At 37.7% G+C, this 15,275-nt stretch overlaps 2 protein-coding genes and 1 pseudogene across 2 annotated transcripts; 2 read left to right on the plus strand and 1 right to left on the minus strand.

Annotated features, from left to right (window-relative positions):
• The first annotated feature begins 658 nt into the window (after window positions 1-658).
• Window positions 659-7,445, plus strand: LOC103328787 (uncharacterized). Its single transcript, XM_008231199.3, is given in 10 exon segments — window positions 659-999; window positions 1,815-1,858; window positions 2,260-2,377; window positions 2,479-2,578; window positions 2,700-3,370; window positions 4,311-4,897; window positions 5,779-5,907; window positions 6,082-6,205; window positions 6,208-6,512; window positions 6,927-7,445. Coding segments are annotated over 10 exon segments (2,517 nt in total). The 5' UTR covers window positions 659-830; the 3' UTR covers window positions 7,197-7,445.
• Window positions 7,446-7,871: 426 nt separating this feature from the next.
• LOC103328835 (Putative AT-hook DNA-binding family protein) lies at window positions 7,872-8,910 on the plus strand. Its single transcript, XM_008231239.2, has one exon. The coding sequence runs from the start codon at window positions 7,908-7,910 to the stop codon at window positions 8,706-8,708; it is 801 nt and encodes a 266-aa protein (XP_008229461.2). The 5' UTR covers window positions 7,872-7,907; the 3' UTR covers window positions 8,709-8,910.
• Window positions 8,911-12,037: 3,127 nt separating this feature from the next.
• Window positions 12,038-12,786, minus strand: LOC103328834 (pentatricopeptide repeat-containing protein At2g42920, chloroplastic pseudogene; annotated as a pseudogene).
• Between the last annotated feature and the right edge of the window lie 2,489 nt (window positions 12,787-15,275).

The following is a 15,275-nucleotide window of genomic DNA, read 5'->3' on the forward strand; positions in this document are numbered from 1 at the left end:
CTGGTTAGTATGACTATGATAATATCCGTTCGTATTACACTAAAATGTTAAAGATTAATCGATCACATGCTATCATAGTTTACTTTTATTTTACGTAACGTTTTATAACTTATTAATTCACATGTGCTAAGCGTACGCATGATTATTCCATTGTTAATTAAGACGTCAATTATAAAACCATATCACCAGAAAAATATAAAATGTGTCAATTACAATACCGACGCTAGAGAACTTTTCTGCTAACAAGCAACCCTAATAAAACCTAAAAAGAATTAGCATGTACAAAAATAAAAAGGAATTTGGTAAAATTTTACAATTAAAATATTTAAATATGTACTATTTACTTTTGACGACAAGTACTGACTCTGTCTCTAACCTAGAAACGACCCTAAAAATCTTCCTAATCTTGGACCTAATCTCACCGCCAATCTTACATTCCCAAATCTTACCCTCTCCACAGCCGTCCATTCCTGTGATCAAATAGGCAACACAGACAGCGTGGCGCGCAAGGGCAATGGACTGTGACGAAAAACTATAACCGCCCGTGAAATTAGCAGCCCTCCCTGACTTGCTGTTTCTAAACTCTAATTCTTAATCAGTCCACCAGGAAAAGAAAAAACCGGGTCGTATATAAAAGCCAAAAGATAGAGAGAGATTTTTGTAATGTCGTTTCAGAGATAGAGATAGAGAGAGAGAGAGAGAGACTGAGAGACTGAGGGTTTTGGTTGTGTTTGGCTGATCGGAAATCTTGAGCGAGAGCCGCAAAGAAAATTTTTTCCCGAGCAAATTTTCTTCGATTATTTTTTTTGAAGAAAGACAGAGAGAGAAGGATGGGGAGTGAGACCAAGAATGGTGCGGCGGCCCCGCTTTCGCCGGGGATGAAGAAGATGGTGCAGAGCCTCAAGGAGATTGTGAACTGCCCTGAGCCTGAGATCTACTCGGTGCTTAAAGACTGCAATATGGACCCGAACGAGGCCGTTCAGCGCCTCCTCTCTTTAGGTTTCCACGCCACCACCTTTTTCTTTATCAGTTTTATTTAGAATTAAAAAAGATTTTGATGCTTTTGTTTTGCGAAAGGAATGAAACTTTTTTAGTTTTTATTTAGGTTTTTTTTTTGGGTGTTTGGATGTTGAGAAACATTAGGAGGAGATAGGAAAGTTCAAAGCTTTGAATGTCGTGGGCCTTGTGGCACAGCCGTTATAGGTATTGGAGGATTTTTTTTATATATAGTGTGCCTATGGACTTTTTACAAGGAAAAATCTGTTTTGGCTTTAGAATATGTTTCCTGTGAAATTTTGGATTTATTTAAAATTTTGACCTTTAACCTGGAGATTTTGGGAGATTCACTCTGTTCTATTCACCTTATTCTTTAGATTTTCGACCAAATTTTCAAACACGAATTGAAAATTGTGATGTTTTGTTGTGTAGTCCTAGAGGTCTGGGTACTTCATCCAAGTAATGCATTAGGAAAAATTTAATTCTGTATTCTAATACTTATGAATGCCTATATGTAGAATTTGAAGGTAATTTTTGAAAGTTTAATTATGTATTCTAATACTTAATGGATGTATTCAAAGCACTTTGTAGGTTGTTGCTCATTCAATATTGATTTATTAAAGCTATTTTTTCAAAGCACTTACTAGTACTAATCATCAATATATGCTATTTTTTCTTTTACGTAAAATGTCTTCCTTGCCGTTCTCTTTAGTGCATTGAAGTTTAAACGTATCTATTGAACGGAATTTTCTTCCGCTACTTTTGGATCTAATTAATATTCAAATTCATCATTGATTTAGTATTCTGTAATTGTGTAGATACTTTTCACGAAGTGAAGAGCAAACGTGAAAGAAGGAAAGAGGTTTGTGTAAAATGCGCTCACTTTTAACTTTGTTTTGTGTAAAATGCGCCGATTTTAATTTGTCCTCTAATGGTTTTAATGTGTTTTGACAGAAGTTAGCAACAGTGGAAATTTTTTGGGACTTAATTTATTAAGTATCATAAAAAATAATTCGTTATCACAATTGTCTTATGCCTACAGCTTGTTTATTAGTGTGATGAGGATCATTACTGTTCTATTTTTCCGTATTTTGGAATTTTCAGTTTAAGATTCCTTTCCATTTCTGATTCTCTGGTATGTATTTTCAATGTGCAATTGGAATGATTAACAGGGCTTCCCTCCTTTTTATTTGCTACATTATTTGTTTCTGTTTCTATTTCTTTATAATTCATGTTATTTTTTATTTATTTTAAAATATTCAGATGAAGGAGACACAAGATTCAAAGTTGCGAGTTCACAGCAGTGGTTCAAATCGTGGAGTTAGAGGTAGTAGTGAGCGTAATGGTGGATGGTGTGGTTCAACTCAAACTAGTTCCAATGGTATATTAAACTCACTGTCTCGTTCTTGTATGAGTTGCATGGTTGTGCATTTGAATATTGCATGTTTTTAATTTGTGAACATTTTGTGTTCCTCCTGTTAGAGCTCGGTCAAGCTGCATGCAAGGGACAGAATGGGTTTGTTGCTCCTGCAGCTTCCCATTTTATGGGAGGAACTATGAGCCAGCAACCTTCATCTCACAGGTAAACTCTAAAATGAAATTCCTAGTCTATGCTGCTTCTGTTTTCTTCTAGAAATTACTGGTAAGGTTAGCCAGATGCTCTGCTGTATTTTTGATAAGTCATCTTTTAATATCTGCTGCAGTGATTCTCTAAGTACTTCAATAGGGTCAGGTGATGGTGCAACCTCTGCATCTGTGCAACCTTCTCCGGGAAATCAATCCACTTCTTTTGGTACCAGCTCAGGACATCTTTCAATGGCTGAAATTGTTAAGATGGGTAGGCCACCCTGCAAAGGCTCACATATTTCATCTGATACATCTTCCCATCAGGATGCATTTGCAACAAATTTATGTAATTGCAGTGTGGAATCTTCCCAAACTTCTGCATTTATGGAACCAGAGATGCACCGATGTATGCACTCTCAGAATCCTTCTTGTGTATCAGAGATGATCCATAAACCTGGTGATACTTCTGGACAGAATGCCTTCCATGATGAATGGCCTGTGATTGAGCAGCCCACAGCTGCAAGTAGGTCATCAGTTTCAAGTGCAAATGTTGAGATACATGCTAATCAATCTAATCTCTATATCAATGACTCCAACCTGCCAAGGGACTGCCAGTCTCATAAAGTCCAAGTATCAGAGGGGAATTATAGTTGTCAAAATCTTAGTTCAGACCACAATGCTTATGCTTTTGCTTCCAGCAGACAGAAGATGGTGGATGCTTCTGGTGGAAGATCTTATTGTGTTGATGATTTGTCTTCTAATTCTAGTTCCTATGATTCTCATAGGTCTGCATATGAGAATGGGGAAGGTAATTATTTTTGTTTTAAATATGAATTTGGGATGATTTTTTTTTCTTTTGTCAACGTTTGAAGTAAGATATCATTGCTAATGACATTCATGATGCTAGAATCCAGATCAATACTGGCATGAAACACAATTCTAACAATGTAATTTACTTTACTGATACTGTTTGTATTGTGATGGATAACATTTACAAAAACCATGATGCTTCTTGTGCTTGGATAGCTATTAAGTGAACAATGCAGATATCAATGCCTGAACGTTTTGGGTTGGTAGCATGATTTGTATCCATGCTTGTTTGATTTGTTAGGTCTAAAATCTTTGGCTGAGTGAAGCACAGTTCTGTGTCTCGTTTTGTCTTAACTTCCTTTGTTGCCTTTATAATTTCACTTTTTGTTTCTTTTATGTTCCGAAGATTTTTTCGACCTGTATCAGCATAAGTTTATTTGTTTATTTACTAATATATTTGATTTTTCTGCATGATAAAAATTGTTCCTGTCACTTTTTCCTTCAACCTTCCTTGATTGAAATCGTTAATTTACTGGGGAAGTTGCTTGCATAGCCAATTGACTGTTTTGCGAAATAATTTTCTTTTTATAATAGAAGACCTGATGCTTTTTTATCTTCCTAAATCCCTTTTTCGGACTAGATTTGTGTAGTTATTGATGTGATCTTCTACCCTAGTGCACAGAGCCTGGGATTCGAAACTTGAAAGGGTGGTGGTCAGGTTTGGATTTGGTTTGTGAAACTGAAATGTCTTAGATGAAGGTGTGTGATAGTTTTGGTGGAGAAGGGTTGCAAATTTACCTTCATGTCGTATGGTTAAATATTTGAAAGAAAACAAACGGTTATGTTTTTACTCTTAAAGTTTATTATCTTTACCACCCAAAGTTTATGTTACCTTTTCTTTTGTCTTTATTGTGTTCATTGTGTTTGTGTAATTCCAGGAACTGGCTTTGGTTCAAATGTGTCATGTCCAAATCGTTCTGTCTCCAATGATGTCGCTGTGGCTGTATCATCAGCTACTATGAACATGCAACAACTAAATTTAGGAAAGGAGGAGCCTACAGATAATTGTGCAGTAGTCCTTCCAAATAATTTGCAAGAGTTGGCAGCTGATTGTTCGCATTTGAGTTTTGGCACCTTCAGATCAGGCCCTAGTTCTGCATTTTCTAGGTCGCCATCTAATTCCTTGAAAAATGACTTGGGAGGATTCTCCACAGGAATAAATGTTTCATCAACCGGGCACTTGGATACAAGGCATGAGTCTTTCAATTCAGGGTACAATCATGACGAACTTCTTGGATCCTTATATGATACAGGAAGGACAACCATAGATGCTAAACGTTATGACTTGACTCAGCCAGAGCTGATAAAACATGATATCCTTGAACCTACACTTGGACATAAAGACATCTCCGCCTCATCTCTACATGATTTTGATTCGGAGAACATCCAAAGAGCAAGTTCTGGATCGTCTTTTGCTAGGGCAGATCCCAAATTCAGAAACATTCCTCCTCGTCAAAATGATATGGTAGAGTTATATTCTTAACTTTCTGTATTCTGTGGTTTTCACAACTCATAAAGAATAGGGAGACTTTGGAAAAGATCAAAGGAGAGAGAAATTTTTTAAAAGAAGCCAAAATGGACAAAATTGCCCTTATTTATTTTTGGATTTCCTAAGGAATCCTTTACATTTGCATGTCTTTGGTTTGAAAGTTGAGAGGTTTTTCTGTCTTTTTTGAAAAAGTTTTGGCTTTTTCCAAAAGTTAAATTTTTTTTGTGGCTAAAACCTAAATTTACTTAAAGAATATTTGTTTGCTGCTGAATTAAGGAAGGGTTCTCATTTATTGACTGAATTTGATCAGTAGTTGCTTGTGTGCATTGGAACGACTTATCTAAGTGCCACACAATTACATTATATTGTATCTAAATGATGATCCTAATTGAACCATGATTTGTACATTATCTTCAATCATTTGATGTTCATGAAGTTGGTATATGGGTTTATTATACTTGTCATGGTATTGGGGTTTTCCTAAGAATTTTCATGTGTGTACACATGAAAGAAAATTATATTTGAAATTATGCACATCTACAATCTGTTGGTGTCCCTAGTTCTTCTAACTGCTGATTTGCCCATTCTTGAATCTGCAGTTGAATCTTTGTAGGTTCTTAAGAAAGGGAAATTTTGGTGTTTTAAGTGATCATAGATCTGTTCTCTATCCATCTCATCGCATCATCTAGTATTGGATCTCTCTCTTGCTTTCTTCATTGGTGTCTCCCAAAGTTGCCATCTAATTTTCTTCAGTCTTTGAATATTTTGATTATGCATGTGGTCTGATTTCCTTGTATTCTCTCTCTCTCTCTCTCTCAAAAAAATTAAAAAAATTAAAATTAAAAAAAAATCCACAGGCATATTCGGATTCTATGCGAAGTGATCTATTGGAGTCATACTCACAGTTGTTGGTGACACCATCAGTGCCTTCAAGATACAGCAGTGCAATTTCATCTATAAACAATCCAACAATTTCCGTGTCAGAGGTAAGGGATGGGTGACCTTTTTGTGCATCACACTCATGTTATCTGTCTCTTGCAGTGGATTAAACCCCTGATCATGAATTTGAGGCCCGCATTCAATACACACACACATTTCTTTTCAAATTGACTAAATTGAATAAAATGCTTGTTGATATCCATGGCATTACAATCATACAGGCTCTGAGACCAGGCTCCATCCCTATGTCTGAGGCATCTTCTGTACTTCCTCAGCACCTAACATCCCGTTCATACTCGCAACCTGCCCTTTCTTATGAACAGTTAGCGAACATAATTGGCTACCCTCCATGACTCAGAGCTACTCCCCTGCACCATCAACTTTGCAGCAAGCATATCTAGGTGGTAGTGCATTCCAGCAGTCTGTGGCTGGCATGGATTACAACTTTCCGCAGTATAGAAGTGGTGCCTCAGTAAGCAGATTGCCACCATCTGCTGCTGCTGTTGGTGGTCATGGAAATTTTGGGGCCTCTAATAACGTTCATGGGAGTTTCTTGCAAAATGCATCTGCTGCTCCCGTCAGCATGAGTGACTATGATGATGCTTTGCGTGCTCGGTACAAGGATGGAAGCCATTTAACCCCTCTTCATCAGGTAGAGATGAGCATCTTGATACTATATTTGTTTTAAGTTTTTGTTTGTGTTTACTGTAAAGTCAGTAAATGGAGTTCATTCCATCTTTTATCTGACATGTATTGTGTGTTTATAATGGTGGTGGTGTTTAAGGATTTGTTGTATAGTTTTTGGGATGGCATGCCACTATTATGGAACAAATAGTTGGCATATAATATGTGATTATTGGCTTCCTATGCATATGGAAAACTTCCTTTCTTGAAGCATAGCAGTATTTTTGCACAACTTTTGTTTGTGCAGCTTCTTGTTTGTTGTGTGCTTCTGAGCAGTAGTTTACCATGACTTTCTTGTTTGATCTCCACTGGCTTGGTCATAGATTTTTATGCTTGATTGTTAGTTATCTACTTTAAAGTTCCTTTTTGCTGTGTTTTGCAGAGTTCAAGAACCTTGTCTTCTGTTCCAGACAGCGTATATGACAACTTACTTCGTCAGAATCAACAGAATGCAGGATATCGACAAGGGCAAGCTGGACAGATGCCCTCACAGTTGCAGCATTATGGATCCCCAGGATACCCCGATTTCTATCCGTCCCAAATGGGCATAACACAAGAACATCACCGGCAAAGCCTCAATGATTTAAGCTTAGCTGGGATTCAAGACCTGTCACCTCAGCAGTTGCACCAGATTTGGCAGCGGACCTACTAACGAAAATTTTTCCCCTTCTCATTTTTTACTTTTTTTCCCATGGGACTTGTAGTGAGTTTGGAGTTGCCAAATTAGGGTGTTACTATAGCTCAGAATCTATGGTGGTTCTGTTTGGCTGTCCAATTGTACATACTCTAAACTGAGAAGTTATTGTTTTGTGCCTTATGCCTCAATGTTGTATCTTACGAAACTGTGTTGGGGCATGTTTTTTATTTTCAATGGGATAGCGTGCAAATTTTGATTGCCCTAGTGAAAGTGTTCTCATTCTTTGCTTTACCGATTTCTCTAAATAGATATTTTTAAGGCAGGAAATGCGCATTAAATGACCTTAATTAACATGGTTTATCAGCCAAAATAAAAGAGTTGAGGTTGGTAGCTTAAGCTTAAAGGAACTGAGTTGTTGAGTTTGTTGAATGATTTAAGTATAATACATGTAACATGGGTATACGTTACTGTTAGGGAAGGCAATTGACATGAAGAAAAAGTCAGTTGGGAGGTAGGCAGTGAGAGGAGTGATGATGTTGGTTTTGATAAAACTAGTGATAAATTTTGAGGTTGGTGGAGTATCACTTAAACATCTCCTAATTCTGGATCATTCTTTGTGGTTTGCTTGATAAAACTATTGGTAGAAATGTTGCTATTTAAACCCACTTTCTGAACACAGCTCATGGTGAATCTCTGGTGATTGCAAAAGAGTGAGCTCCAACACTAATGGCAGGAGGTGCAGATCTACCAGTGCCTTCTGTTGTGTCCAAAACTGCAATTGATCGGAACCAAGACGCTGATAAAAGTAACAGCCACCACAGGCCTGGCATTGATGCAATACTTATGGCACCCAAGTTACCAAAGGCAGTGCCACCAATTTCTGCAGCAGCTGAGGGGGAGAGTATCCGGAGGCCACGTGGCAGGCCAGCTGGTTCCAAAAACAAGCCAAAGCCGCCCATCATAGTCACCCGTGACAGCGCTAATGCACTTCGTGCTCATGCTATGGAAGTAAGTTCAGGCTGTGATGTGAGTGAAAGCCTAACCAACTTTGCAAGGAGGAAGCAGAGGGGCATTTGCATACTGAGTGGAAGTGGCTGTGTGACCAATGTCACATTGCGACAACCAGCTTCCTCTGGAGCAATTGTGACCCTCCATGGCCGGTTTGAAATTCTCTCGTTGCTCGGGTCAATCTTGCCCCCTCCAGCCCCTCCTGGGATCACAGGCCTGACCATCTATCTAGCAGGGGCTCAGGGGCAGGTTGTGGGTGGGAGTGTGGTTGGTGCACTCATTGCTTCAGGGCCTGTTGTGATCATGGCTGCATCGTTCATGAACGCTACTTTTGATCGTCTGCCACTGGATGAAGATGAAGTTGCTGCAGCTTTGCAAAACCAACAATACCAAAATGGCCGTCACCACCACCTGGATATTTCGGATTTATATGGACTTCCACCGAACCTGCTCACTAATGGCAATGTGCCTCCTGAGGTGTACTCCTGGGCATCAGCCCGGACCATGTCAAAAACTTAACATGGTTGCAGCAATGCATGTCTCTATTGATCTGTGGCATTAATGTTCTTCAGATGTACTGTTATTGCCTTCACTGTAGCATTAAGCTTTACTAAAACAATTTCAAATGCCTTTGTTTCTGCATGTTTTTCTGTTAATGTATCATTAAGTATATAATCATGTAACAAGTGCAAGAGCACCTATATAAAATACAGTTGGGCTACTTCACCTCTGTTCAAAACCACAGAAAATCACTTGCATGCTTTCCCACTAAAAAAATGCCATTGCAAAATTCATAATCATTTCATCCTGAGTCAAATATAATAAAGTAAATTGAGAAATGACATATCAAATGATATGCCAATTGCCAAATAAAAAGGGCATAATTGCACGACCCTTATGCAATTGCATTGTTTTTCTCTTAACCTTAAGCCTTAACATTTACCTGTTGTAGCATATTATATTTTAGTTTGTTTATCAATCAATTAGCATGTGGACATGCTCTATTAAAGACAAAATGCGCATCCATGCACCTGATGCACCCTATCCGTTGCCGACGAAAATAATATTAATAAAGATGAAACATAATTTAAAATTCCAGCAGGTTCGATGTGAAGAAGAAAAAGTAGACAAGGTCAGACAAAGGGAGGTTAATCGGAAGGTGGCACGGCAGCATTTGGGATACTAATGTGGTTTGCTGAGCTCACGTACCTGTGCCAGGGAAGTCTTTCTCGTGAAGAAGTAAGAAGAAGTAAACATGGTCAGACAAACATAATATTAGTAAATATGAAATATAATTTAAAATTCTTACAGTTACGGATGTTGTCTGGAGACTCTTGGGGAAGTGATAGAGCGAGCGAGGCAACCGAGACAAAGAAAGACAGAAGAATAAAAAAAGTAAAAACGAGGATAAATTGGGAAAGTGATTTCACGTGTCTAGCAAGAGTCCCTTCTGAGGATTGTGAAGAGCGTTGCATAAGTGCATATTGTGCACTACCTTGTAGAACGTGCTTTGTCGAAATAAGCTGTGTAAAATATTTTCGGTCTTGTCAATCAATCCGTCAATGACGGGGAGGAAACAGCCCAATTAAACCCATTTTTGTTTGTATATTCCAGCGGTGGGGTTTGGGAGGCGCCCCCACCTCGGGGTGGTTGGAGTGTTTTGGGGGTAAAATCCGTTTCCAGCAGTAGAGGCAGGCCCGGGCAAGATGGTGGGACCCAGCAAAACGGGCTGACTCGAGCTCCAGTTAGGCTGGCCCTTGCGACATCGTCGTAACGCCAGCCTACAGATCCACAACAATTATGTGTCATGTCGTGTCCTGCTCTCCGATCATAATTTTTGTAATAAAAATTGAAAAAATTTGAAAAATTTGAAAAAAAATACCAAAAAATACTTTTTTTTCTTCTCTCTATACCTTATTTCATTTTCAACATTTAAGTAAATATCTTTGTCCTTTTATTTTTATTTATTTTTATATTACTCCATTTACTTAAGTTTACAATGTAAATAAGGAAGTACCCCCCCATTTGGATTCAAATAAAAATACTAGAAAATCAAATTCCCACCTAATCAAAATATGAAAAATTGGTTTTAGTGAAAAATACAATTTAGGCTAAAAATGATGGCTCATTAAGTCAATATATACTTCATATTAAAATCTCATAAAATCAAGTTTTCTTATTTGATGTGTAAGGAATAAAAGCCACCAAAAATTATCTTGAGAAAATGATTATTCCGAAAAACCATTTTTCATACTTAGTCAATATTGCACCTCCGCTAAAAAAATTCCGAGTCCGCCAGTGTCTATAAATACCAACCAATACTCTTTACTTTTAACACCAAATCCTCATACTTTTTTTTTCTATAAATACCAATCAATACAACTAATAAAATAAAATCTTATCCAAAAATCTTATCCGATAAAATAAAATCTTGCCTTTCATTTCTTAGTTTGCTGGCCTTTCATTTCCTTGTGTTTTTTTGTTTTGTTTTAATAATTAGTGGTCATTCATGTATTTTATTTTATTAGTTGTATTGATTTATCTGAATTTTGAATTTTGAAATTTATATGAAATTAGAAACTAAAAATCTTATCCGATATGAATAGTATTGACACGTAGGAACCCAAAAATCTTATCCGAAAATACTATCCAAATCAAATGTTTAAGTAAACAAAGTTGTGAAAAAAAAAAATGAATAGTATTTGCCATGGCAAGCCTAAACTATTGGAAACACACTTTGCTGGGGGAGGTAGAGCAGCCACTATTCACATGAATAGTAGCCACCCTAAGGCTTCCCTTGCCATGGAAATGGGCTAACTGGTGGAAGTGTTCTATAAGAGGAAGGACACATGTACTAAAGCAAGCTAGCTAGCTCGAGATGATTAGAAGCCCTGGAGCTGGAACTAGAATGGAGGAGACAACTTTGGCTAACTCTCTACGCCTCCTCGAAGGGTGAGTATGTCATTCTTCAAACAACATGTGTTTTCCGTTATATTAATGAACTTCTCACATCTAGTTATTGCAATACCATTTAATTAAACTTTCTCATTAATTATAACAGCACAAGCAAAGAACCTTCTATAAGCGGAGTTGCACAAATACATACTTTCTCTCATCGCTATGCAAGGCGCACTCCTTTCGCTGAAGCAGCAGAGAGCCGAAATGGCATCTCTACTTGACATAGACGATCCAAATTTTGTGAGGATTAGTGTTGCCTTGACCTTTTTCAGTAGGGCATCAAATGGCGCTGCTTATATACTCGAAGCTCGCCCCAACTCAAATTGAGGAAAATTCATGAGCAGGCTTAGCTTCCTTTTTGGAGCTCTTACCTACATTTTGGTATTGGTGATCCTACTGCCAACTTTAGAGATACCTGCCCTCCTTTCTGGATCATTAGTTTTGTGAGTTTTATATCTGTTTCCTCGTACCCATACCTCAAAACATTGTTTACAGGTGCAGTTGGAGCCTTTGAAAGATTGCAAGAGAATGTCAAGAACATCATGCCCACTGCTTCACAATGAAGACGAGGAGGAGCAATCTGGACTGGCTTAGCCTAAATAACACTTTTTTACACACATCTTCAACAGCAACAATAACACACTTCTAAAACTACTCGCCTTCAAAGAACTACCCCCTGTAATATTCTCTTAAATTGAATTCCGTGATAGCAGATAAGAAGCTTGGAAAATATCATATTACACCAGATAAGATAACTAGAGTGAGAATCTCCCTTGACATGTTCAATACAATCCAATAAAGGAACTTATTTTGGGCTACCAAGTTCTCGGGTTTTTTCTTGTTTACCTAAAGTTCAATTTTTATATAAAGATAAACAAAATTATCATAACCTATGCCATTTCTGGTAACATAAATCCCAACTCATCCAACAAAGAATAAATCTCTGGAGCTTTGTGATGGAGCCTTCCACCAGCTAGAAACTCATGAACCTCCCCATCCACTTCGATCAAACTACATCCCGGTTCTTTCTCTATCTTCTGCTGCTTCATGGAAAGCCTTTCCTTCATTGCTTCCTGAAATTGACTAGAGGCAGCATAAACATTTGACATAAGCACATAACCGCAGCTGTCACTTGGATCCAATTCAATCACACAATTTGCTGCCCTTTTAGCCATTTCAATGTTTCTATGCTTCCTACAAGATGATAGACCAAAGACCCCCAAATAATGGCATCTGCTTTCATTGGCATACTTCTTATAAGCTCCTCTGCTTCTTCAAGAAGTCTAGCTTGGCCTAACACATCAACCATGCAACTATAGTGTTTTATTGAAGGTTCAATCTTATATGTCCCTCTCATTATTGAGAAATAATCCCTTGCTTTATCCACCATTCCCGAGTGGTTGCACGCGGTTAGGACACCAAGAAAACTGACATGATTCGGTATAAAATTCGAAGATTTAAGCCTTGAGAATAGCTCAATTGCTTCTTCCTCACAACCATTAATGGCTAGCCCCATGATGGTGGAGTTCCAACAGGACAACCCTTTTCTGGGGGTTGCCTCAAACACACGAATAGCTTTTTCCATGCTTCCACACTTGCAGTACATGTTTATAATTGCTGTGACAACAATGACATTCATTTCAACACCATGTTTCTATTAAAATGTAAATTGACTAGCTAATTACTTGTTAGTTAGTAATTTACTTAGTCTGTTTTTACTCTTAGCTTCATTAAGCATTATGTTAGTTAAGTGACTTGAGCTCATATGCCAAGTCTAAGGTGTAAAGTAGTCAGTTAGTTTCCAATGGCTCTTAGGCCTTGTACTGCCATGTGTCACATTCACAATGGTAATGATTGGCTGATGTAAATGAGAGAATTAGAATAAATACAAAAGGCGTGATCTTTGCAATGGTTCTGCAGAACACACCAGAGAACATTTCCAAAATTCTGTTTTCTCCTAGCTACCTCTCTCACTCTCTCAAAAATTCTTGAGCTCTCTTGATAATCCAAATCCAAATCTCAACATGGTATCAAGAGCGAAGGTTGGATTTGGAAATAGGCGTCGGAACTGAGCTTTGAAATCCAACGTGAAATTTCAGACTCAGTTCATTGATTCATATCTCAAATGGCTGGGTCAAGTGGTGGTGATCTTCGGGCTCCAATATTCAATGGTGACAACTATGAATTTTGGAAGATCCGGATGAGAACCATCTTCAAATCACACAGACTCTGGGATTTAGTTGAAAAGGGACTTAGAATCTCATAATCGAAAGGAAAGAAGATTGAGGCAGAGGGGTCATCAGAATCAGAGAAAGAAACTATGTTAATGAAGGATGCTAAGGCACTAGGTATTATTCAAGGGTCTGTCTCAGATCCATTAAGCTACAGGGTCTGCGTAGAGATTTTGAGTACACAAGAATGAAGGATGATGAAACCTTGTCTTTGTATCTCACTCGGTTGCTTGAGTTGGTAAATCAAATGAAGGGATATGGGGAAGACTTACCCAGAGCACGGTTGGTTCAAAAACTGCTCATAAGCTTGACTAAGGAGTTTGATCCGGTCTGCTATGTGATTGAGCAAACTAGGGACATTGAAACAGCTATTGTTTTATATATGATTCAATTGAACTAATTTAGGCATCGGAGGGCCTTTGGCCAACATCCCCCGGGTGTGGCCCTCTTATTTGTTCTATTTTGCAGGGAGAAAGACGAGGCGGAGAAGGAAGAGGAATCTTTGCAACCGAATATTCTCGTGGGGAAATTTGTACACTCAGTAGCCTTCTCTTTTCGTGGTCTTGTTCTTTCATATTCCCAACGTCTTTCCCATTTTTGTCACCTTCAAACCTGTACTAGAAATGAAAACTACAGTAAGCTTTATTTTTTCAACTTTGCACTTTTTGAACATTGAAATAAAATGGTGCCAAATCTGATTAGGGTAGTGGTTCCTTATTTCAAAAAATAACATCAACCCATATAAATGTTTTCAAACTTTCACGAACCAACAAGTTATCATATTTCGCAATGGATTTTGCACATATGGACAACCGACTCGAGTATATTTGAATGATTGATTGGTAAGAGCATCTCCACTCACAAGGGCTAAGTCTAAGGCAAGGGCAAGCAAGGGCTGCAACTATTCACATGAATAGTGTCAACCTTTGCATTTGTGGTTCTACTCATGAGGGCAAAGTCTAGGGCAAATCTAAGGTTATTACTATTCATTGTACTTTATTTCCTATTTTTTTATACTTTAAACCATTAATTTTGATAATATTTTGTAATTAAATTTTCAGATAAGATTTTCACCCTCTAAAATTGTGTCACGTGTCCTATGTCAGATACGATTTTCAGATATTTAAAAAAAATTATAATCTTATATTTCAGATAAAATTTTCACCATCTAAAATTGTGTCACGTGTCCCATGTCAGATACGATTTTCAGATATTTAAAAAAATTATAATCTTAGATTTCAGATAAAATTTTCACCCTCTAAAATTGTGCCACGTGTCCAATGTTAGATAAGATTTTCAGATATTTTTAAAAAATTATAATCTCAGATTTCAGATAAGATTTTCACCCATCTAAAATTGTGCCACGTGTCCCATGTCAGATAAGATTTTCAGATATTTAAAAAATAAATTATAATCTCATATTTTAGATAAGATTTTCATCCTCTAAAATTGTGTCACGTGTCATCTCTATCTTCTAAATCCCTCTATAAAACTACACCATCAACTCATACCTCTCACACCATCTCTTATCTATTCCTTCATTTCTCATATTTTAGAAAACACATTCTACTCTCAATGTCAAACTTGTTGAGGGTGTTGGAGAGGCAACAGAAACAAAGGGAAGAAATCCGACGTAGACGTGCTCAAGAAGATCGGGACGCCGATAAAGAAGAGGAACAAATGCTTGCAGCAGTGGTTTGTATGATGGATCAATCAAGGCAACACCGTCGTCGTCATGCCCGAATGTAGACAGACGTAGAGAGTCTCGGGGTAAGAATCTCATGGAGGATTATTTTATCCCAAATTCATTATATCCTGCTTCTAAAGTTTCGAGAGAGATATAGAATGCAGCCACATTTGTTCCAAAAAATCATGCATGATATTTGTAATTACGACA

This window comes from Prunus mume, linkage group LG4, assembly GCF_029339155.1.
Source record: "Prunus mume cultivar Tortuosa linkage group LG4, ASM2933915v1, whole genome shotgun sequence".
NCBI lineage: Eukaryota > Viridiplantae > Streptophyta > Magnoliopsida > Rosales > Rosaceae > Prunus > Prunus mume.

Coding starts and splice junctions, on each gene's coding strand:
- LOC103328835 (XM_008231239.2), top strand. CDS start 7,908: ATGGCAGGAGGTGCAGATCTACCAGTGCCTTCTGTTGTGTCCAAAACT.